At 45.0% G+C, this 23,142-nt stretch overlaps 3 protein-coding genes across 4 annotated transcripts in view; all 3 read right to left on the bottom strand.

Moving 5' to 3' along the window:
* Positions 1 to 893: 893 nt before the first annotated feature.
* LOC126565168 (inhibitor of growth protein 5) lies at positions 894 to 2,513 on the bottom strand. Of its 2 annotated transcripts, none has more exons than XM_050222315.1 (5): positions 2,470 to 2,513; positions 2,030 to 2,389; positions 1,753 to 1,958; positions 1,081 to 1,236; positions 894 to 995 (listed from the first exon to the last, which is right to left on the bottom strand). In XM_050222315.1, exons 1-5 carry the CDS (start codon positions 2,504 to 2,506, stop codon positions 894 to 896), a joined length of 861 nt encoding a protein of 286 aa, XP_050078272.1. In that variant the 5' UTR covers positions 2,507 to 2,513. The 2 variants fall into 2 exon arrangements, with proteins under 2 accessions (XP_050078272.1, XP_050078273.1); XM_050222316.1 differs by having other exon boundaries at positions 1,792 to 1,958.
* A 492-nt stretch (positions 2,514 to 3,005) lies between these two features.
* On the bottom strand, positions 3,006 to 3,991 carry LOC126560631 (peptidyl-prolyl cis-trans isomerase, rhodopsin-specific isozyme). The gene is made up of 4 exons (XM_050216588.1): positions 3,935 to 3,991; positions 3,651 to 3,861; positions 3,236 to 3,581; positions 3,006 to 3,150 (listed from the first exon to the last, which is right to left on the bottom strand). Exons 1-4 carry the CDS (start codon positions 3,989 to 3,991, stop codon positions 3,006 to 3,008), a joined length of 759 nt encoding a protein of 252 aa, XP_050072545.1.
* A 4,158-nt stretch (positions 3,992 to 8,149) lies between these two features.
* The window catches only part of LOC126565758 (protein split ends), a 77,291-nt gene continuing 62,298 nt past the window's right edge, over positions 8,150 to 23,142 (bottom strand). Inside the window, exons 4-12 of the mRNA XM_050222965.1 lie at positions 14,595 to 23,104; positions 13,109 to 14,558; positions 10,871 to 13,039; positions 10,647 to 10,780; positions 10,386 to 10,469; positions 9,877 to 9,956; positions 9,564 to 9,700; positions 8,570 to 9,468; positions 8,150 to 8,437 (exon numbers count right to left, since the gene is read on the bottom strand). Of these exons, the coding sequence (XP_050078922.1) occupies positions 8,150 to 8,437; positions 8,570 to 9,468; positions 9,564 to 9,700; positions 9,877 to 9,956; positions 10,386 to 10,469; positions 10,647 to 10,780; positions 10,871 to 13,039; positions 13,109 to 14,558; positions 14,595 to 23,104 (13,751 nt within the window). The remainder of the gene's footprint in view (positions 8,438 to 8,569; positions 9,469 to 9,563; positions 9,701 to 9,876; positions 9,957 to 10,385; positions 10,470 to 10,646; positions 10,781 to 10,870; positions 13,040 to 13,108; positions 14,559 to 14,594; positions 23,105 to 23,142) is intronic.

Raw genomic sequence — 23,142 nt, 5'->3', positions numbered from 1 at the left:
ATTTAATCGGTACCCTTAATTATACAAGCATTTCCGGTCTAGGACCTTTTTAAAATGCATGTTTGCACGCATATTCATATGCAAAAAGTATTTAACGAACGAGTTTTGGCCACACCAAAAATAAACAGTCCAATAAAATTTACACCGGGGTGTCCCGGTGGTGTAGGCGACAGCGGCCCGGTCTTTACAGGACAGGACCGGGGTCCAAATCCCATCCAGGCCCTCCCCCCGTAGTGAGGACTGACTATCCAACAACGTGGTATTAGTAAGTCTACTAGTAGTTCGATGGCCGATGGAGGATTTTTCTTCGTTGTTGAAGGAAGCCGTCAAGCCCTCCCCAGGAACCACGATCGAACGCTATTTTGCTCCACTTATGGATGAAACCAATTTCCAACACACTTGCCTTCTTTATGGTGCCAACATGTAGACTTGCAGAGCGCTGCAAGTGTTCAATGGGATGTCCTTTTGCCAAGGGTGTTGACTCATTGTGCTCTTGATCGCCAAGTACCGAAAGGTAAAGTAAATCACATTCACAGAAATCTTATATTCCTTATCGTTGTGTATAAGCTACTATCTACTTTCTCTCATATACATTAGAAACTCCCTTTCACGTAGCTCTTGGTATGTAAGGACATTTATTGTTATATATATGTTTCTTTTTTATATAAAAATCTCCACACTTTCAGCATCTTTTGTCTCAACAATTTCGTTCGTGTAAAACATGTATGCTCATAATACCTGCACACTAAACCTAGAGACAAATTTTTCTTTAAGTTAATGTTGTATGTACATTTGTAAGTAAAAGCTGGTTCTAAGAAGTGGTAAACAAAAAGGGATGTCAATAGAAAATAGCGAACCGGGCATCTTCGTCCGCGTACTTGCATGGTGGTGGTTTATTTCTTTTTCCTGTCCTGTGAGCATTTCGGGCAGAACCACTTGCCTTTCGGTTTGGTCGTCAATCCGACGCACGCAAAATGGAACCATTCGATAGGACACTGCAAGAGAGCATTGGTTCGGTTGGTTTTTAAAATATCGAAACGAAAACGTTCCAACCGAGTAGAATTGGCGGCATATACTTACATCTGGGTTATCGCAACCGATCATTTCACCGTATGATACCTGGTGGCACAGACAGTAGGTGGGTTCATTCGGATCGACGGGCATGTCGAGTACGTCGCTCGGATGTGGATTTGCATGCCCGCCATCCTGTGTTGTATCATCATTTTCGGCTCCTTTCTGTAAAGAAAAGTGGCGGAATAGGATTAACGCTTTCGTCTGTTAACACCGTACATAAAAGGAAATAAAGAAATCTATTTATCGAACCACGAGCATGCGAAGGTGGGGATGAATTTAGTCCAACACGATAGTGTGACCGGGTGGATTCGGGGATCCGAATTTCGACTTTTATTTTGCCGGAAAGCGAAATAAAAGTAACGCGTAATTTATGGCTTAGGTTTGCACAAAATACTACACCAGCAATGCTACTAAATAAAGAACACTAAGTCTAAGCTAGTGAGATTAAAACACCGATAAAATAAAGAGCAATAAACAATCAACAAACGAACCATTGCCTTAAAGCTTATACTGTACGAAGTGTAAGTTTAATTAACTAAAAAGAAAAAAAGAAACTAACCATAAAACCAGCAAAGCAGTAAAAATAAAAAAAAAGAAACGCTCACACACAACGCAGTAAAGAGGTGTGTAAGAGAGAGATGCTTTGCATGAAATTGCGGGATGAAAGAATGCTTTTACCTTATTTTGCCCTTTGCGACCTTCTTTTTCTTGATTTACCTTCTGCTTCTTCGTGTTTTTGCCCTTTCCGTTCGAGTTGGCGGCACCGCTGGTTGCTCCACTGTTGGCCACACCACCATTGCCCGTTGGCTTTGCTTCATCTTCCGAGGAATGTATACGCTTCTTTTTCACCGTGCTCTTGCTATCCTTTACCTTTTTACGGCCCTCTGTAATAAATGGAAGAAAAAAACGAAGCTCGATAGTTTCCTACACACCACCAATCCCGGCCGCTACTTACTCTTGGTTATATTCTCCTCCGACTTTTCACGCGCATTCACTGTTTTGTCCTGAATTTCACCCTCAAACCTGGCCAGATCCGAATCCAAACGGCGTATGTGTTTGTCCACCAGCTCGTACGTTTGGATCGCCAGCTGCACTTTATCGTCGCCGTACTCCTTCGCCTTGTTGAACAGTTCCTGAATCGCTTGTAGCTTTTCCTTTTTCATATCGTCGGAAAGGTTTTCCTTCGAGTTGACCAACGATTTCAAGTACTCGTCCGCCTTTTCGTCGATCGATTTCATCAGCATTTGGGCCCGCGAGTCGAGATCGCGCATCAGCGTAAAATTTCGTTTCAACTCGTTGGGTAGATTTTCTAACCCTGTAATAAAAGCAAAGCGTAAACGTAGTTACCATCGCTGGTAAGTTTCGCCCAGCAACCAGCAACGCCAACCAATTTACCGTCGAGATAATGCTCCAAATACAGTGCCGACGTCATGGCTTTCAGGCTTCACTCGATCGCACACGCAATAATATATTGTTAAACTGTTGTAACACGATCAAAATAAGATTAAAAAATACAATACAAATTTACTGCAGCGCACAAATGTGTATGTTTTTTCCCAAGCGCCGAAAGGTGTTATTTTTTTCTTTTCTTTTGTCTACCTCCATTCCCAAGTAGCATTCTGCATTGACAGACACGGACGTTTCTTTCGAGCAGATGGTGTACTGCTTTCGAGCAGCTGGATTTATACGTACTTTCGAGCAGCTTAAATTGTGTGCTATCTAATTTAAATCGCATTTCGCATTAATTTTTTTTCAATTGCATCGAAATATAATATCAGTTGAATCAGTTTATTCGATGAGAGGTAAGAGGACATTTTTCTCAATTTCATTCTTTCCCCTTGAAAGCTAAAACTAGAACTAGGTAGCTCAAACCAGTCGCCATCATAACTACTTATGTAAATTATATTTATTTTATATAAAGAAACACCTTTTTAATCATTTTTAGTAAGCTCAGCATTGCGCAATGCTTCACGACTCGTATAACCGTCTAATTTACGAATGATGTATTGAAAGAACGCCAAAATGGAGAAAGACATCCCGAGCGGAAGATACGCAGCTTTGATCCAGGCCCACAAGCTGTTGTAGAAAATTCGAACGACAAAAATAAAACATGAAAAGATGTGAAAACTGTTCTGCTCACTCTGCTACTGCACCAACTCACTCGTAAGGATCGTCCGAAACGGTAAACGGTCCCAGGATTGGCAGATCACCACAATCGTCAATGATGACCGGTTTCACTGGATAGTCATCCGTGTCCGTTCGCACCTGCTCCACCTTATGCACCACACCCTGCCCATCGAGAACCTTACCGAAGATGGTATGCTTCCCGTCCAGCCAAGGCGCCGGCATGGTGGTAATGTAGAACTGGCAACCATTCGTGTTCGGTCCTCGGTTTGCCATCGCAATGAAACCCGAGCAGGTGTGGTTGATTTTCAGATTTTCATCGTCGAAATATTTCCCGTACATGCTGATCGCTCCATGACCATCGCCCGATACAACATCACCACCTGAGATAGAAAGCATGTAACGGTTTGATGGTTCATCCTTTCGGAACACCGTGTGTACTTTACACGCACCTTGTATCATAAACTTTTTAATGACCCGATGGAACCGGCTCCCTTTGTAGCTAAACCCGTCCACATCCTTCGTACAGAGCTGGCGGAAGTTGGCCACCGTTTTAGGGGCTTCCTCACCAAACATGCCAATCGTTATGCGTCCCATTTTTTCTCCATCGATCGATACGTCCAGGTAAACTTGTGATGTTACCGTAAATGTAGCTGCTTCAATCTATGCAGGAAAGGAAACACGAAATTTAAATTATTTTTAGAAATTATTTACCGTGTTTCATTGGCATGCTTACTTTTTCCGGTAAATAAGCAAAAGCTCCTATCACTATTAATCCAACCCAACACCGCATGTTGAAGGCGTCCTTTCTCTATAACGCAGTATCACACGTCGTATCACACAAACGTCTGCCGCATAAATAGTGTCGTGAAAACAACACGATCGTATCCGCCTGTCTTGCATATAGTAACCGACCAACGACGGATACCTTACAAGTTTCCCGTAAGGTATTGATTTTATTTCGGGTCTATTGTGGACAAAACTGGCCCCCTCCTCCAGTAGACCAAGTGAACAAAACGCAAAACAGACTCAAAATTACATCAGAATTGCGTGTTGCTATCATCACTGGACGAAGAAGTTACATATCAACACACAGCACGTGGCCGCCTTTTGCGCTGCTTTGATATAAAATAGATTGGGGGACCATTTAAAGCTCCCTTTTTGCTGGATTATTTCACTTGTTCTCCCTTTAGTATGTCCTTCTAATAGGGTTTGACGAGCTTCATCTAATAGCTCTATCTAATCGATTGGGGAGTTCCGAGTCCCGAGTTCCCAATGTCCAATATCGTCATTAGGAAGGAAGATGTCAGTTTTATGGATTATTTTTATTACTCTGAATTTTGCTGTAATTTTGCTGTATATAATTTATTCGATGAGCTGAGCTTCCCTTCCTCTTGCAACAAAAACTTGTTGTCTTAACACAAGATTTCTATGTACAATTTACAAAATTCGTTACTCATTAAGTAATAATAACTAGTTACCGTATTCCCTCCGCTCCTGTTTCTTTTTCTTTTACTTTGATTTGCTGTTGAGCTGTTTTTTTGTAAATTAGTTTTTTTCTCTATTTTGCTGTTTGCATTTGCTGAACATTATTGTTTGCTTTGGCTAGCTTTATAAGAATTTACATATTTTCATAATTCATTTACTCTTTTTTTGTTTAGCCATTTTGGTGATTTTATTTAATTTTCTTATATTTTTTCACATCTTTATTCTTTATTTTTGAGTACTTCTTTTAACTGTCTTTGTTTATGTGTTTTTTCCCCTCTTGCTCTCTTGTCTTGTTTGTCTTTCTAGTTTTTACAACATTGTTCTATTATTATTATTATTGCTTAAGTTAATATTACCACCATGTACACAAAATTGGCCACTTGCCAGTTATCATTTGTAAAAGAGAGTGTCTATCTACAATGCTTTCTCTGGTGGATAAAGTTTAAATTCCACACTAAAACACCTACTTTCCCTTACTAAAACACCTACTTTGATGTATTAATTTCACTACCTATTCACCCACCAAAGATGGGGAGGTGGGCCAAAATCAAACAGGTTTCGCACATTTAGAAAAGAAATAATGCAAACCAAGCAAGCTTGAATCAATTTGTGTCCAGCACTGTTCATTTTTTAGTTAAAAGAGAGGTTAAAAATTTCACTTACAAGTTAATCAAACATCTTGATCTTGTATTGTATGATAATTATTATTTACTCGGCGGATAATCATACGTTATTATTCTACGTGTTTGTGTGTGAATGTTTAGTCCGTTTAATGGTTTAATTTTTTTTTACAAACTTCAGTTAAATATTTTCTTTATTTAATCTTATTGTTCACTTGTTACTGCGCTTCGATGCTAAATTGTAAATGCTCAAAACAGTGAGCAGAAGAAGAGATCGATGTGATGCTACTGCTCTGCTGATAGTAAAACATTTTTTTAGCAAACTTTTTTTCCACAACTCATAATAGAATCATAAAATGATTGCCAAAACCGAATGTCAGTCACCGACAATCCAATCACACAAATATGTGATCATTGCTTTCTTTCAATCGTTTCCTGTGACACACAGTACGCTGCCATCTTCTTTCCACCATTATCACAAAATGTACAATTGAATCAGCTCATTTAATTTAAATTTTATTTTTGTGGGTTCGGATTTTATTTATCTCATTCGTTCGTTTAAAGTTTATATGTACAGAGCGAGTTTGTTTTTATCATACGAAAGAGAGTACCTTACACGTAGTATCGCAAAACAAACAAACAAACAAAAAAGTAGGGAAAAATAATTATAACGAGAGTAAAAAAAAATAGAGTTTACGGGAAGGGAGAGAGGGAGTTTTGGAGGGAGGAAAGGGATTTTGTGTGAAAGAATAAAACAATCAACACAACACACAGCACAGCGAGAAACGTGTTATGTGGTGGTGGTGGTGTAGTTATTAGTTAGTTGGTTGTTGGGGTGTTGTATCGTCGTTTCGCACATCGAACGGCTTTAACTTTCCTCTGTAATCCCTCCTTTCTTATATGCTTAAATCTGTCTAAATATTACATAGTGTGTCTGAATATTTACGCTACGATCTTACATCCGGGGTACGCCTCCTGCGTGGGTCCGGGTCCGGTGCGTAACCCGTTGCGTGCATATGTGTGTGCTCTGTGTTTGCTTGTTTGTGTTGTTTTTTTTACATTACTTTTTCATGCACAAACACACACAAGATACATATTTCGAGTGCAGCTGTTGCAACGGGACCGGGACCGTAATCCAAAGTGTTTGCTTGTAGTAATGGCTGCCCCGTTTGCCTCTATGCCATATTACCGTTTTGCAATTACGCTTCTGTTGTGTGTGTGTATTGTGTAAGCTTGTGTGGTGTTAATTGCATCTTGATCGTAATATGCGATAATAACATTACTAATGTATTTGTGTGTGTATGTATGTGTGTTCAATTTATACATCTCTTTTAGCTCCCCAGTACCACACAAAACACGTAGGAGAAACACGATCGTATGAAAGATGCAGAAAGAAGAAGCGAAAATTTTAACTTGCTCTCGCTCTCTCTCTTTATGCTTCAAAATTCGGCCCGCGCCTTAATACAACCCCATTTTACAACATACATTTTCCTTCCTATCTGCATCTTTCTGACAATATCTCTCTTAAACGATACACAACATTTTTTATATCCGTACCTTAGACACTAGATATTACCAATGCGGATTTTGTTTTTATGCTTGACCTTTGCCCTACTACTTTATATATATATATATATACATTGCGATTTAAAGTTTATTTGTTGCTTCCTTAAATACTACTTTGCTTATATTTTCCGTCCAACGTCATTTCATCTATCCTCTCACAAACGTGTATTTGTGGTATGTTGTTGTGTGTATGAGCGTAATTTTAAAAAAACTTATTTCATGCTCCCTTTCATCATCATCATCATCATCATCATAATCATCATCATCATTATCATTGTCGTCATCAACGTTCTTCGAATGCTTCGTTTACACATATCGAAGATCGGAATTTTGTCCTCTTCTGTATTCGTCGTCGTCATCGTAATCCTGCCTCTTCTACTTTACAATATCGTCACAAAATGGGGTGCACTTTTGCCATCTTTTACAAGGAAAAACTTGTGAGTGTGTGGTTTAAATTATTTGCAATTTTAAGCGAATGCGCCCCCAATCAATGAAGGATTGGTTTTTTTATGGTGGGATTCATCATCATCATCATCATCATTGTTATGATAGACCAGTGCATGATCTTTGCTTTGCCAGCAGCTAGACAAACTAATGCTTTTCTGTCGTTCAATTTTCATTGGTAGCACACAGCTCAACAACAACGCTAGTCATATACTTTAAAACCACAATTTACATAAAACAGCCAATAAATCTTCATGCACAGCACACATCGCATATGGGAGCGTCTGTTTGAATCCCAACACAAAAATGGTTTCTACTCGTTGGATTTTAGAGTTTTCGGTAGACACACAAATCCTTGTTTGAGGCCATGGTGGGAGTTGTAGGATAGCAAGTGATGCTAATACTCAAAGAGATATTAAGGATAAATCACAACATTTCGCGCAAAAAAGAATGAATTCTACTTTGGAGTGGCATTTTTTAACTTTGCTTTTTTTAACTTGCTCTGCTAGTTTTAATCTACAACGTTTTCTTCCTTTGAACACACACAGCTTACAGCTCGGTAGAAATGCTCCTTAAAACCAGTTTAAATCCTCTCTTTTGTAACCGGGGTGCGGCACGTGATGTTTTTTTTTTTTTTTTTGTAAATATTGAATTTCATTTACACAATTCTCACAAACCGGTGTGTTATTGTGTTAGACTTTTTTTTCGTTTTTGTTTGCTTTGTTTTGGGGCATATGCTCTTTGCGCCACAGTAGAAAAATATACTAATGGAATTATTTTGTTTGTTCTCTATGTTGGTTGTGATTAGACGACGATTAGGCGGTTCTCGGTTCTTACACCGTTGCAATCACGATTAGCAGGTACTGTATGTTTGCTACCCGGTGCATCAGGTCCGGCGCAATACGGGCCAGATTTTCGTTGGCAAACTCACACGACGGGAATATATGTACAACGTACGCCGCCTGTGCACTGCCCGGGGCCGCTATGTTTACGATTCCGGCTGCCTGTTTCTGCTGCAGGTAGGTGATGAATCCGGTCTGAAGATTGTTCTGCTGTTGCAACACATCCATACGATCGCGACCACACGGCAACGCCAACAGCATACAGTGTTCGTTAACCATCTGAAAACGAAAAATAAAGGATTACAAAAGTTGTCCACTTTAGCAAAGGGAGAGAGAGAGAGAAAGAGGGAGAGAGAGAGAGAAAGAGGGAGAGAGAGAGAGAAAGAGAGAGCGAGAGTTTTGCATACATACCTGCATCTTTCTAGCGACTCCATCGATCTGCGCCGGTTCCAGACGCATCCGCTGAGCAATGCGCAACGGGGGCGTTGATCCATCGCTATTGCTTGGCAAGGAACTGCCTGCCACGTTTGGATTGCCATACACGAAATGCATCTGTACTGCGGCGTGATCGTTTTTCAGTGCAAGCAATCCCTGCCACATCACGGGGTACCGCTGCAATAGCGCGTCGAGCGAATCTTTCTGCACAGGTGGCGGTGTCGGAACGACCGAAACCATTGATGGTGCATTGCCACTTGCACCACCACCACCACTACTACTACCGCCGATGATTGGTGGAGTTGCCACCTGTATGCTACGTCCACCGATAGCAACGGTCTGTGGTGTCGCCATAGCCGATAGTATGCCTCCAGTATGAGCTGGTAAAGGCGCGGACGGCCCAGACGAACCATGACCAAGCGTTACGGGATGCAACTGTTCGGGTATCTCGTGTTCAACCTCGTTGCGATAGTAATATCCTGCGCTACCGCTTCCCGGCTGCATCTGAGCCGTTCCACGCTCTCCAACCAAACGCTGACCACCACCACTGGCTGTCTGCACAAGAGCGGCAGCCACCTGTTGCTGTTGCTGTTGATCCCGCTCCCTTTGCATGTGCAGCATTGTTGCCGGAGAAGCCGATGGCGGTGGCGTTGGGCTTGGTGTGACCGAGTATGCCGCTCCAGCATAGACAGCAGTAGTGGACAGGTTGTGGGGACGGTGTGCAGGCGGTGGTTCGGTGCTCATAGCTCTCGGTCCTCCGCTACCACCGTTCGGGCCACCAATGGTTGGTTCGTAGTAGCGTGCGTTCAACGTATCCGGATAAGGATGCGGTATGCGCGCGCTTCCCATGTACACCTGGGCTCCTTGTGGCGAATCTTGAGGTAAGGAAACAAACGGAGAGCAAACAAACACACAGGTTAAAGATTCCTGATTTCTGAGCATCTTTCTTTTTAAGCTAGTGTTCACTTACCGGTTACACGATCACCAGGGCTTTGTAGACTTAGCGGAACGGCAGTTGTACGCGGTCCGCTGGATGGGCGACGTAATTCCAGTGGTGGACTGGCAGCAACCGTTTCATCCACTTCCATTTCTCTCATGGGAGACCTACTGCATAGCGTTGCAAAAGAAAAAGAAGGAAAAAAAAAGAAATTAACGTCGTTGTTGTCACACACCGTCTATTGCATCCGGTATTGCCAAATCCGCATCGATGAAGTGTAAAAATGCGCGAAATCCACGCGAGCTGTAACAGCCCTGCATCTATTTATTCGATTTTGGTTGCTTACCTTGGTATAGAGATACTGCTGCGGTACATGTACTTTACATAGTCCCTCGGCATACCGCCACGGAATCCACCATCGGGGCCCTATTGATTAAAATTTAATAAAAAAAATGTAAGAAACATGCTCCCATTCCAAAGAATATATAAATTTAAACTACAAGAAAACAGAATACTCAATCAACCTAAAGTATGAAAATACGATACAGAGTTTCGATCCATGTAACCGAATTGTACAATCACTTGAGGGATTATTTCAAATGAATATTTGAATACGAAAAGCCCATTGTTGAACTTTGCAATCATATAATGGAATTATGCATTCACTGAGGAGAAATCCAAATAAAAGAGTGCAATTTTTCTCAAACTTGATGTAAGATTCCACTGTATGATTGCAAGGTTGCCCAAGAAGCTTGTAAGCTACTATCCATTTGAAAAAAAAATCCACTGAGTGATTACAAAATAGCATTGGATATGGATCGAAAACCCTGTCATATCAAAATAATGCCATCGTACATGAACCGGTGTTATAGGAGATGTTTGCTGATGTGCCGGCGGAGGACTTTGCCCCCGATTGATGAACCCAGCCATATCACCACGCTGTATAACAAACATGGTTGATACGAACACGAACGGCATATTGTAGCAGCGTCCATAAGTGCAGAAGATAGAATATTTATTATCGATCGAATCGATCAATCCGCAAATGCGGCGAGTATGTAACTTCGCTTTGAATTAATGGGATCCCCACAGCTAATTTTGCTTGACAAAACTTACCAAATTAGCAGCTTCGTATATCGTTCCTTGCGGTGCGAGAATATGCCGCTGAATGGTTCCTTGAGGTATCTGCGGATGTCCAGACTGGCCCTGTGGACTTATCGTAGGCAAAGCAACACGTGTACTGCTTGCACCTGCGGGAAAAAGAGAACATGCATGAGAAAGTGTGTCACGATGGTGGTATATTTGAAGAACCATTCTAAACTGGACTGAAAAATACATACCCGCAACAATTGGCTGCTGACCTTGAAGATGAGATTGCTTCAATGGGGGACTTGCAACGGCACCGGTCAGTATCTGTGGTGTCTGATGAAGCAGGGGAGATATGCCTTTCGTAGATGGTGGCTGTTGCGATTGTTGATGCTGCTGCTGCTGCTGCTGCTGCTGCGGCGCTGGTGGTGACGGTGTCGATAAATGATGGTTCGCTAGCTTCGATAGCCCAACGGGTTGTAGTGTACCAGTTAGCTGTGGATGCTGCTGATGACCAAGTCCTTGTGCTGTTATTACCGGACCCGATGCATTAACCGTTTGCTGCTGTTGCTGCTGTGCTGCCACACCGCTCTGTGCAGATTGAATTTGCACAATCTTTCCGCCCGCCGTTGGTACCTGATGGAGGATCGAAGATTTTCCTGCTATCGCATGCAAACCGATTGGTGTTCCATCGATTGGCTTGTGCTGCAACTGCGTTTGTTGCGCAGACGTTTGTTGCACAAGCTTATGCTGCACGGTGGTAATTGCGCCTTTGTGTACGATCGTCGGTTGGCCGGATTGCTGTATCGTTTGATAATGTACAGGAAGTCCCGGAGGTCCGCCCGAAGTAGCAATCTGTATCGTTTGACCTGTGGTCGGATGCTTGCTAAGTATGTGCTGCTGGACTTGCGTTACAATAGGACCAGCACCTCCTCCTGCGGTCGATCCCTGCTGACCAGGGATGGCCGAAGTAGCCTGTTGGATTATCTTGCTGCCGCTTTGTAGGACGGTTGTGTAGCCTACAGGTATTTGCTGCTGATGTACAGTTCCGGCTGTTTCCGTACCAGGCTTTCCACGATGAATTATTATTTGCTGCGGTGCAGTTCCAGGAGCGCCAGCCGCTTGAACTACATGAAGCTTGTGTTGTTGTTGTTGATGTTGTGATGGTTGACCTTGTAGTTGCTTTGCGTTGGCGATCACCATTTGTTGCTGTTGTTGCTGCTGTTGCTGCAAGCGTGGAGACATTTGCACGGCAGTTGCCGAATGCATGTTCGATGGTATATTGATCAGCAGATTGCCAGTTCCTGTGTGTTGGTGCAGTTGTATGTTATTAACAGCTCCACCAGGACCTCCTTGCGGCTGCTGCAGCAGAGTTGTGGCTGATTTTCCGCCAATGCCACTAGCTTGCTTGGCCATCGCATGCGACTGTGGTTGACCTGCGACAGCGTTGTGTATTATAATTTGCTGTGATTGTCCAAGCGCCGTAGTAGTTATGGGTTGTGTTGTCAGTTTCAACGGAGCCGAAGGCGTCGTCGTGGGATGAATCGTCTTCCCGCCAACCATTTGACCGGACTGCACAAACGGTGTGCTCTGTTGCTGTTGGCTTAGTAACACACCCGATTGCGGCGGTTGTTGTCCTGGTTTGATCACAACTTGTTGCTGATGTTGCTGCTGCTGTTGTTGCAGGGCTTGTTGAGAATTTAGCACATGTGACTTCAAGGTATGCGGTTTGGTAACGACAATCGGTTGCTGCTGCTGATGTGATGACACAACCGTAGTCGTCTTGTTCGTGGTTAACATCATACCCGCGGAAGATGTGGGCGATGCAACTGAACAAGGGGTCGAAGCAATACGATTCGACGCGGTTGGTGATCCAGCAGCACTATTGCTTATCGAAACCGGTGACGAAGGCGAACCAACCGATTTGAGTTGTTCTGCTGCTGCGGCCGCCGCTATCACTTTCTTCAAGGGTTGTGGAGCATTGGGCATCGGTACGTACTGGCCTTCTTTGCTATGGCGCACAACTGCCATTTCTCCCGTTACCGGATCGATCAGAGTGAGTGAATTAGGTTGCGAAACGTTTCCAATTTCGGTAGGTGCTTTCGCTTCGTCAGTAGACTTCAACTTTTCTGACTTTGATTTATCCGCCACCGATGCTGTCTCGTTAGGACGCGATGCCTGCATACTGGGAGTTACGGGCGTTGTAGCGGACAGTATACCAGCGCCTTGCTTATCGTCCAATGGCTTTGTATCTGCCTGTTGTGGTTTCATGCCACTCGTATTTCCAGCCATTGCTGACGACGATGATACCGCTTGTTGGGGCTTTTCGTCACTGCTATCGGTAGATGTTTCGGAAATTTTACGGTCTTTGCCTTTGCGAGTGCTGCGCGGTGATTTACGCATATCGGCTGACCCAGCAGTTGCTGCAAATGAAAATAGAAAATACATTAAAAATATATACAATTCAAACACACACATCAATATAAACTTACGAGTCAAAGTTGTTGCATTCTGTCGAGTGGTGCGACGCGTCGTATGGACACCTGGCTGTTGCTGATCTCCAATAGCACTTGCAGTACCAACAATGTGCTGCTGCTGAAGAACCACCTGAGGTTGCTGCTGCTGTTGCACCAACCCTACCGCCGCTTGGTTGACGGTTACAATATTTGATGGTTGCTGGCCAAGTGCCGGAGCAATGCTTTGTGGTTGCGGTGTATTCGGTGCCAAAACAACGCCGGGCTGGTGTGGTGGTGGTAATTGTTGTTGTTGCAACCCAGTTCCTGCACCAGCCACTTTCGGCGAAGGTCCGTTACGTATCACATCTTCGATAATGTCGTCGATAGTGCTGCGTCCATCCTTCTCTTGAAGTCGGCGGGATTTTCTTGTGTTGGCTGCTGCCGCAACTGCTGCTGCCGATAGAATACCGACCGCATTCACTGCCATCGCCTGCTGTTCGTCCTTAATAGCGTTCTCCATGTTCGACAAGCCGTGAGGTTCATCGGAACTTGGCGATGGTTGCGTTGGTTGTGATGTCTGTAGTTGTGGCTGTGGCTGCTGTTGCTGCGGTGTCTGTGACATCAAGGGCGCGTTGGAAGTCATAGTTGCTTGTGGTTGTTGTTGTGCTACGGTGGTAGGAACAGAGGAAACTGAGGTTTCCGAATTGGTAGTCACATTGGTATTGACTATTGTGGCCACAGACTGCGTTGCTGTAGGACTGCTGCTAGAGCTAGTTGTGATCGCGGTAGTTGTAGCTATTACTGTCGCCGGAGCACTACTGGTGACAGTTGCAGAAGTTGCCGTCGTAACTGCAGTCTGATTTTTGATGGTCAAAATCAATCGTGGACGAGCACCATCAGCGCTAGGTAGCATCTTATCCGAGTTGGAAACATCCTCTCCTGAATCATCGTGGAACTCGTACACATCGGACGAACCGCCCATGTGCATTCCGGCTTTTGTTCCACCAACGGGTCTAGGCGTTCCCGGAGTCAGCGTTGTTGATGTAAGTGGCGTGGTTATCGTTTGTGATACATTTACCATACCAACTGTACCACCTCCACGTCCACCACCACCACCGCGACCACCACGACCACGTTTGCCGGCAGGAGTTTTCCCACCTCTGGTACGTGTTTGAATACCGGTTTCAAGCACCGTTTGGTCGGTCCCAATGGTTGTGCTCTGTTTGTCTCCACCAACCACAACGCTATGACCACTTTCCGATGTTTTACGACCTCCGCGAGGACGACCACCACGCTTACCGGTGGTGCTGCTGCCACGTGCTACGTTTTCCTTCTCCGATGCTTCACCGGCTACTGCATCCTCGACTTCCTCGTCATCGATGACTGGTGTTGCAGGAGTCCCACTAGTACCAACACAACGTTGATCTTCAACCGACTTCGTGGAGACAGTTTCCGATTTCTTGCTGTATTCTCCTGTAGCATCTCCCTGACCGATGCTCGAAGATTGGAGAAACTTATTGACAGAATCTCCTTTAGATTCTTCTTGCTGCAACGACGGTGTTTTGATCGTTATATCTTCCCCACCTCCTTTAGCCACCATTTCAATGGTGGAAGCTGCTTTATCAATAGCACTGATATTACTCACGGCAGCAACCGCAGCAGTGGGTTGCGAAGAAGACGAATCATCTTCCGAACACAACGCATCAACTTTCTTAATCACAGAGTCTATGTTGATCTCCTTTGTGGACCAGCAATCGCTGTCCTCTTTTGAGTCTGTTTCCTGATCATCTACGCTAACAGTAGTTGCCAGCGTCGTTGATGCCGTTGGTTTCGAATCATCCAATACTGACATCTGTTTCGTGTTGGGTTCGCTGGATTTCTTCTCGTTCGAGCTTTCTTTCTTTTCAGACTCTGATTTCTTTTCGGCCGAAACAGCAACGATAGCTGCCGATCCTTTCAACAACTCGTCAGAGGTAAACAATGATTTGGATACCGGTTCTGACGTAATTGGCGTAATTGGTTGATGATTAGGATTGGATGTTATTGTTGATATTGCATTACTGGCAGCTGCAAATATCGAATTCGTCTTAATATCAGACGGTTTTCCCTTGCCAAGGGTAGCTGTGTTTTGCTCTGCGACTGATTTTTGATACGCTACAGTAGTCGTTGCAGATTGAGCCTGTGATGAACTTTTAGCAGTAGTTACAGTTATTGCCGACTGTTGTCTCGTTTGCTGAGCATGCGTTACTGATGTTATGTTTATGGGTTGATGTGTCACAATCGTGGTTGTCTTAACCGGTGTTCCTGCGAGCGTGGAGGATGCTACAACTACGGTGGGCGTAGTTTTAGGCGAAGTATCTATCGATTTGCCAGTAGCATGTGCTGTTGACAGTGAGACTGATGTTGTTGAACTGCTGCTCGTTGCGTTTACCACGATCTTGGATTTAGTAGGAGTGGAATCTAGTACCAAATTAGCCATACTAGACGGAGAGCCTGGTGCTGCAGTGGCTGTAATGATTCTTTGCATTGCTCCAGGGCTTCCACCACTGCTGAACTGAGTCTTGATCGGATGTTGTTCGTTTGGTTTCGGCGATCCTCCTGTAAGGGATACAGGTTTCAGCTGTCCTCCTCCTGCTAATGGCATACGTGCACCCTGTGACGAATGATGCTGCGACGGATGATGATGTTGATACTGATGTCCAGCAGCTCCTGGTGCCGTCACCGGTGTCACTGATTTCTGAGATAGGAATCCTCCCTGTCCTAAAGTTGATCCTTGGGCTTGGGATGCGTTTGGCGAATGTACTACAATATGTCCACCGTGGTGAATAATCATCGCTTGAGGACTGTTTCCCGACTGCATGATGGGGCTGAGCTGCGGAGACTGTCGATTGCTGCTATTTGCAGATTGTCGAAGTGCGGTTGGCGATGACGTTCGTGCAAATGGAGACTGTGGAGCGATTTGTAGTTGCTGTTTTGGCGATTGAACGCTAGTACCTCCACTATTCAATGTAGCAACTGTTGGACCGCGAGGAGTAGCATCCGTCGGTGTTGACACCGGATGATAGATGACCGGTTGCTGTTCGGGAATAGTGATTGTAGGGGGTGTTTGTACTATATATTGGTGGCGTAAGTTGGCTGCTGATGAAAGTCCAGTGACTGGCGATGCTGGTTGTTGAGACGATAGTCCAATACTGATCGATCTTGGACTTTGGGGAGTGGTTGGACTGGATGTATTTAATTTGATTGTAGACTGATTCCCTGCCAGCGATACTGACACTGTGGACGTTATTATTGCTGTCGACGTTGAACTGGGGTCAACACCAATAGTCTTCGATTTCACATCCACTATGTTACCCACAACGGACACGGTTGATCGCTCACGCTCCTTAGCACTCGGAGACGTCGTCGTTGGTATAATGATTTTTTGGTTTTGTATATTGACCGAGAACACACCGTCATGCACAACCGCTGTTCCCTTGAAAGCAGCGCTTACTTTCGATGACTCCAGCATTGGTACGGATGTTTTTGATGGACGTCCACTGAGTTTGACCGATGATTGAGCAGACGATTCGTCAGAGCTGGCTTGCGATGGCGAATCACTAGCCACATTTTTACCCGGTGTAGAGGGCATCTCCAATTTCCCACTAGAATCATCCTTTTTCGTTGTACTACTACTTCCTGAACTGCTACTTTCCGCGACTATTGTAGTCGTTAGGCTGTCGCCGACTTTTGTCAATTGCGATCCTTCGATCAACGGTTTGCCAATCTGACTCAGATCAACGTCGGGTGTTTTTGGTGGATTATCGAAACGTAGCAAACTGGACTGGTGGTCGTCATCCAGGTTCGTATCCTCAGTGTCTGTGTCGATTTGCAAATCATGCTCCGATTGCGGCGTGTCCGCTTCCTTCATGTCCAGCTCTTCCGCATTCAAGCTCATGATTGCCTTCTTCATCTCTTCGTCGTCTTCCTCCGGTATCTGGGGAGGCTCATCCTCGACGTGTAACTGTGAAGACAATTGCTCTTCTTCAACTGGATCGCTGTACATGTCGGAGAAATCGGGTGTATTGGACGTGCCGAAACTTTCGCCAAGCAATGCTGCTACGGCATCTTCAGTTTCTTCCTGCGAGATCACTACGCGCGATTTTTCCTCAATGAGTTGCAATTTCGATTCGTCCAATTTTTGCTTCTCGTTAACTTGATGCTTTAGCTCTGTCTCTTTCCCATCCACCGCAGTTCCTTTGTCGGCTTTGCTAAGCTTATCTGCGAATTCGCCCGAAATAGACATTACTGCTTTCTCGTGCAATTGTTCGTCAAGGTCGTATCCAAATGGTGGTACCGGAAGTTCCGATTTTTCCATCTGTTCAATCTTCTGCTTAGTAGTGCCTCCTACAAAGGAGCTCGTTTTGTCGTCCGGGACAACTGATGTCTTTTCCATGTCATATGTTGGCGTAGAACATGTTATTTCCCGCTTAGCCTCAGTAACACCTGGTAAAGACGAGGATGATATTATTCGCTCCTCCGCGCTTCCCGTTCCGGTGGACTCGCGAGCATTCATTTGCGCTGTCAGCTGCTGTTTGTTGGATGGAGGTGGACTTTCATCAAGCAGACATGGCAAACTGGGCGACGGTTTACTGAAGTTATGTTTCAAATCGTCTTGCTGGGCAGAAATGATATCAAGAGACAGTTTAGTGATCGTCGGCGTAACAGGCGTCGTAGTAGATGGTTGTGGTTTTGAATGACTGTTTACTTGATTGCTATTACTTCCGAAGGGACTGTTGTGAGAAACGCTGCTACTTCCATCAGTTATCGGGGCTAGTGTAGACCCGCTGTGTACAATATTGTTACCTATGGTGTTATTGGCAGTCGTACTAATGCCACTGCCTAGCGAGCTACCACTATTATGATGATGTTTGTGTTTCTCCTCTTTTCCACGTTTCTTTTTCTTTTTCTTATCTTTGCGATTGTGCTCGTTGGAGGAAGCTGATGGCAAATCCTTTTTCTCTCCATACGACGTCTCCATACTGTCGTCGCCATCTCCATCCGTGTAACGAAACACGTCCAACACATCAACTGAGGAGCGTTTTCCGCTGAGAGAAGCGCTGGCAATAGTAGATGCCGGTGACACATCTTCAACCTTCTGATCGTTATCACTCATCAGCTGCGCTTCGAGCGCCCTACCAGCTTCATCCAAATCGACACTGTTTTCTTCGTCTTTGAGCATCGCCATCGAGACACGCAATTTCTCACGATCACGCCGTTTCTTCTCTTTGCTGCGCTTGCGCGATTCCTTGTCAGTGAGTGGATCAGCTGATGTGGCGCTTTGCGTTGAAGTAGAAGATAACTCCTGCTGCTTGGCAATTGAGTTTTGTTGATTCTCCGCAATTGTTTTGGAAAATTCGCCCATCAACGTTGGTAGTCCTCCTCCGTCCGTTGGAATAGCTCTATCCTTATGTTCGGTATTCTGGTGCTGCAAATCCTCCTCCTTGCTCTCATCTGGTTCTACCGAACCTTGCTTACCATGAGATGCTTCCGTTTCCACGGACGAGTGTTGCGACTCTTCATCCGATATCGGGCCAAACAGTTCCATGTCAAGAAATTTGCTATTGGCGCTGCCAGAAACATTGCCAGCGATGCTGCTAGCTGTACCGCCGCCACCGCTAGCACCTTCTTTGTGGCGATTTTTTGATTTCTTCGAACGACTCGACGAGGATGAGGTTGATTTTTCGTGGTCTTCCTTAGACCGATCTCGTCGCTTTTCTTTCTTTCCACTGCTGTGTTTCTTCTTGTTGTAAGACGATGAGGAGTGATGATCTTCACACGTTGATTTTTTCGAATCTTCACTCAACTGCGTTGCGACAGAGGTAACATTCGTTGTTTGCTGACTGATGATGCCACCGGCAGAAAGGCCTGCCAGTGAAATGTTGCCGCAGTTAATACTATCAGCACCGACTGCCGATGGTGTGGAGTTAAACTGAGCCATAGCAGCAGTAACAATCGTTTCTGTATCATCGCCACGCACATCGGAGGTTTTGGGCGTTGTAGGCATTTCTTTCTCCAGCTGCTCGTAATTGCCACTACTGCCATCGAGACCTTTGTTGCGCTTTTGTTTTTTCTTGTGTCTTTTCTTCGACTCCGTTTGACTCATGTCCGCTTTAGATGCCGTGTGATGCATTAAATCAGTTCCATCCGATCCGGATTGATCGCACAACTGATGTTGGCGTTCCTTGGATGACTTGTACAAATTTAAACCGTCGATCGGCTCACGCTTGATCGATGATATTAATGCGGTTGTCGGTGTTACCGGTAGCGATGAAATAGAGTTGTGTGGCGGATATTCCGATTTCACTACCGTTTTCACCAAATCATCATCCGATATATCACTGGCGATAAGAGCAAATGTGGATGGTTTACGGTCTTCACTAACCATAGCTTGTTTCAAGCCATCGCTAAGACTTACTGAAGCAGACAGCGATATTGGAACGTTGGTAGTGCCTTTTTTGCTTTCATCCATTGCGCACTCATCCTCGCTCTTAACTTCCTTTTTGATCTTAACATCCTGCTCACTACCTGCATTCCGACATAGCTGTTCTTTGGCTTCCGAACTGCCACCAAACATACGCCCAATATTATCGTTGATGTGATTGAATTCTGCATCCGAAATCATACTACTCTCGCACCGACTAGCGCCACTCGATACTTTCATCTTGGATCTTTCACGTGATATCGCTTCGTCGTCCGTTTCCGTGTCTGATTGTATACGCGTAGAGCGAGAATTCTTGCGAGATAACTTCTTATCTTCACCAGAACTGCGTCGAACATTCTTTTCGTGGTAATCCTGTTTCTGCTGCCGATGATGATGGTCACGATTCAACTTATCGCGCCCATCACCCACATTATGGAGCATCAAATTTCCACCACCCTCACTGCTCTCGTCATCGCACAGATCGTTCAACCGATCGCGATTGAACATTGCCGTGCGCTGCTGGTGGTGCGGATGATCAGGCCCTTCGTCTGAGTCGGAAGCCAGTGATGAACCCTTGAAATTGCGTCGCGATCGGGGTGTTGTAGAAGCGTGGTCTTCGTCATCAGTCGTTGTCACCATGCCACTTTTGTTAGGATCTTTGTGATTGTACTTGCTGTTGATGGTCGTGTCTGAGTGCATTGCATCGGAATCAGAATCGTCGCCTTCTTCCCAGCTTTTCGATCGGTTTTTACCCTCCCGTTTCGCTCTGCACTGCTTTAATTGCGAAAACTTGGCTTTGATTTTCTTTTCCTCCTCCTGTTTCTGCATATTTTTGCAAGATCGAGCCTTCACCTTGTCGTACATGGATATATTAGGCCCATCATCGGGAATGTCGAAGATTGAATGCTTCTTAGGTTCATCCGAATCATCCGTATCAGAGCTGTTCGCCTTACGACTGCTGTTCGATCGACATTTTTTCTTTTCGCGCCCTTCTTCGGCAGATGACTCTGCGCGGCTGACGGGTTGTGACGATTTGCGATCCGCTCTACCACCTCCGCTACTGCCGCAGTTTAGCTTATTGACAGCCAACTTGTAGTCTACTCCATCCAGTCCAATGCCCGTACTGCTAGAACTATGATGGCGCTGTTTCGCAAACTCCTGCAATTCCTTTCGTTCCTTTTTGTAGCGTATTCTACTCTGCTCTTCTTCGTCGCTTGTTGATCGATTTTCGCCATAGCTATCGGCAGGAAAGTTTGCATTCAATGTGTTTTCTTTGTCACGTGTTGGGTCGCGATTTTTCTTTGACTTGTGTTTATCGTGATAACGTTCCTTGCGCTTATGATGATGGGATACACCACCACTGCTGCCAATATTGCCACCTGTAGTAACACTGATTGCTCCTCCCGCAGCAACAGCACCAATCTGGTGATGATGGTCTTCACTCGCTATCATGATCTCTTTACGACGCTCTTCTAGCAAGTATGCCTGTTGTTTGTCGATCACATGATTTTCTGTGTGCTTAGCCGAAGATCCTTTCTCCAACGAGCCAACATGGTTCGCCGTTGTCGATGGGACTGCAGCAGTAGGATTGCCACCGCTACTAGCTACGCTGGATTTGGATGAGATCTTTTCTGATCGGTGGTTATGACTACCACCGCTAGCAGCAGCACCAACCTCCGCCGTTCGACTGCTACTTTTGTGATGGTGATACTTACTGCTCTCTCGTCGACCTTCTTTGCCAGACTCTCTTCTTTCCCCACTTTTCGATCCGTTTCCACCGGTAGATAGCATCGCAACAGTACAACTGCCGTCCTGCGAAGCACTGGACCGTATCTTTTTAAGCGATGTCGCTTCCTCCAAAGACGATTCAACGCTGTCTTGCGAACTAAGACGTCGTTTAGATGAACTTCTTGCTGGAGATCCACTGCCAGTGGAGTTGACACGATCGCGGCGATCCTTATCCGAAGAGCGCTCTCGATGATGATGGTGAAGATGTTGCAAGGACTCGTCCTGATGGTATGATTGATTTTTGTGTCCCGACGAATCTTTCAATTGCTCGGAATCGTTCGACATCCCACCACTACTTGCCTTCGCATTGCGACGATCTTTTTCGTGCTCTTTTGTCGTCTCATCGCTTCGCTTATGATGTTCTCTCGATCGATCTTTTTCAACAGCATAACTGTCCTTTTCACGATGATCCACATGACTGTTACTGACATCTTCCTTTACTTTGCGTGATTCATCGTCGTTAACAGGTCGCTCCTCTCGATCCTTATCTCTGCGCTTCAATGATCCACCAGATGTGTGAGCCGCTGCCGCTGCAGCAGCCGCTTCCTGCTTCAGTCGATCGAATTCATCTCGGTAACTGCTGCTGTTCATTGCAGACGACCCACCTCCAATAGCTGAAAGCTCACTACTAGCAGACACGTGATTACGATCGTGTTCTTTGTAGGAGTTCTTCACACTATTGGAACCGCTAACATTACTACCACTGCTGCTGTTGCTACTATTGCTACTGATGCTATCACTGTGATGACGATGGTTATGGTGACTACCACTATTCCGGTGACTGTGATCACCATGATGGTGATGATGATGATGGTGGGTGTGTAAGTTGGACTTGTTCGATTTGTTCGAATGTTTTGACGATGCCGACGAAGTTGCTGATGGTGCTGTCACTTCTTCAGGATGCTCATCCGCTACATTCAACCCACAGGCGGTACCAGCTGAGGCAGGATTCGGAGACGATACTACACTCGACGAAGATGTCGATGAGGTAGACGACGCGGTGGATAGTTTTCGTCGATCCTTGTGATGTTTGCTGCCACTGCTCCCGATACTGTTGGTAGTTTTGCTGCTAGATGATTCCTCTCTCTGCGATCCACTATTACTACTGGAATGCATAGGCGGTACTACTACTTCATGGGATGGTGGTGCACTGCCATCACCATTGCCACTCATGCCCAGCTTGATCGTACCAACGTTTGTACTTCCCGGTACGCTGTTTGCAGCTGCATTAGTATTACTGCTGCTACTGCTACTCTTCACAACCACATTATAGTTACTAGTTATGGACGACTCTACTATTGCTGCTGCTGCTGATGATGATGATGACGATAACGACAACGACGAAGTAGAGGCTGACGAAGCCGACGACACAGAAGAGGACAGTTTCTGATTCTGTACTTGTGGTATACTCGCTACTGTCGTTGGTGTTACTTCTGACGACGATACAACCGCAGTTGCTGAAGACGGATGGTTAACACTAGAACCAGTGCCAGTGCTAGCGTTGCTACCACCGCTGCTGCTACTACTATTTAGATTATCACTATTGTTTATTAAATTATTATTGTTGTTACCGCTAGCGTTTGTACTTGTTTTTTCCGTTAAACTAATACTTTTATTTAAAACATTGGTCTTTGGTTTACTGGTTGACGACGACAACGAAGATAATGATGATGACGACGACGACGACGACGACGATAATGCAGTGGCGGCGGCAGCATTAGCAACTGTTGCGATAGCCGCCGCATTGTGATTATTAGTAGTAGCAATAGTCGATGAACCAGCTGCAACCATACCAGCAGCTGGAGTAGCTGCACTTCTA

This window comes from Anopheles maculipalpis, chromosome 3RL (assembly GCF_943734695.1).
Source record: "Anopheles maculipalpis chromosome 3RL, idAnoMacuDA_375_x, whole genome shotgun sequence".
NCBI classification, from domain to species: Eukaryota; Metazoa; Arthropoda; class Insecta; order Diptera; family Culicidae; genus Anopheles; species Anopheles maculipalpis.
The sequence above is the reverse complement of the archived record's forward strand: the minus strand, read 5'-3'. Positions and strand labels throughout refer to the sequence as shown.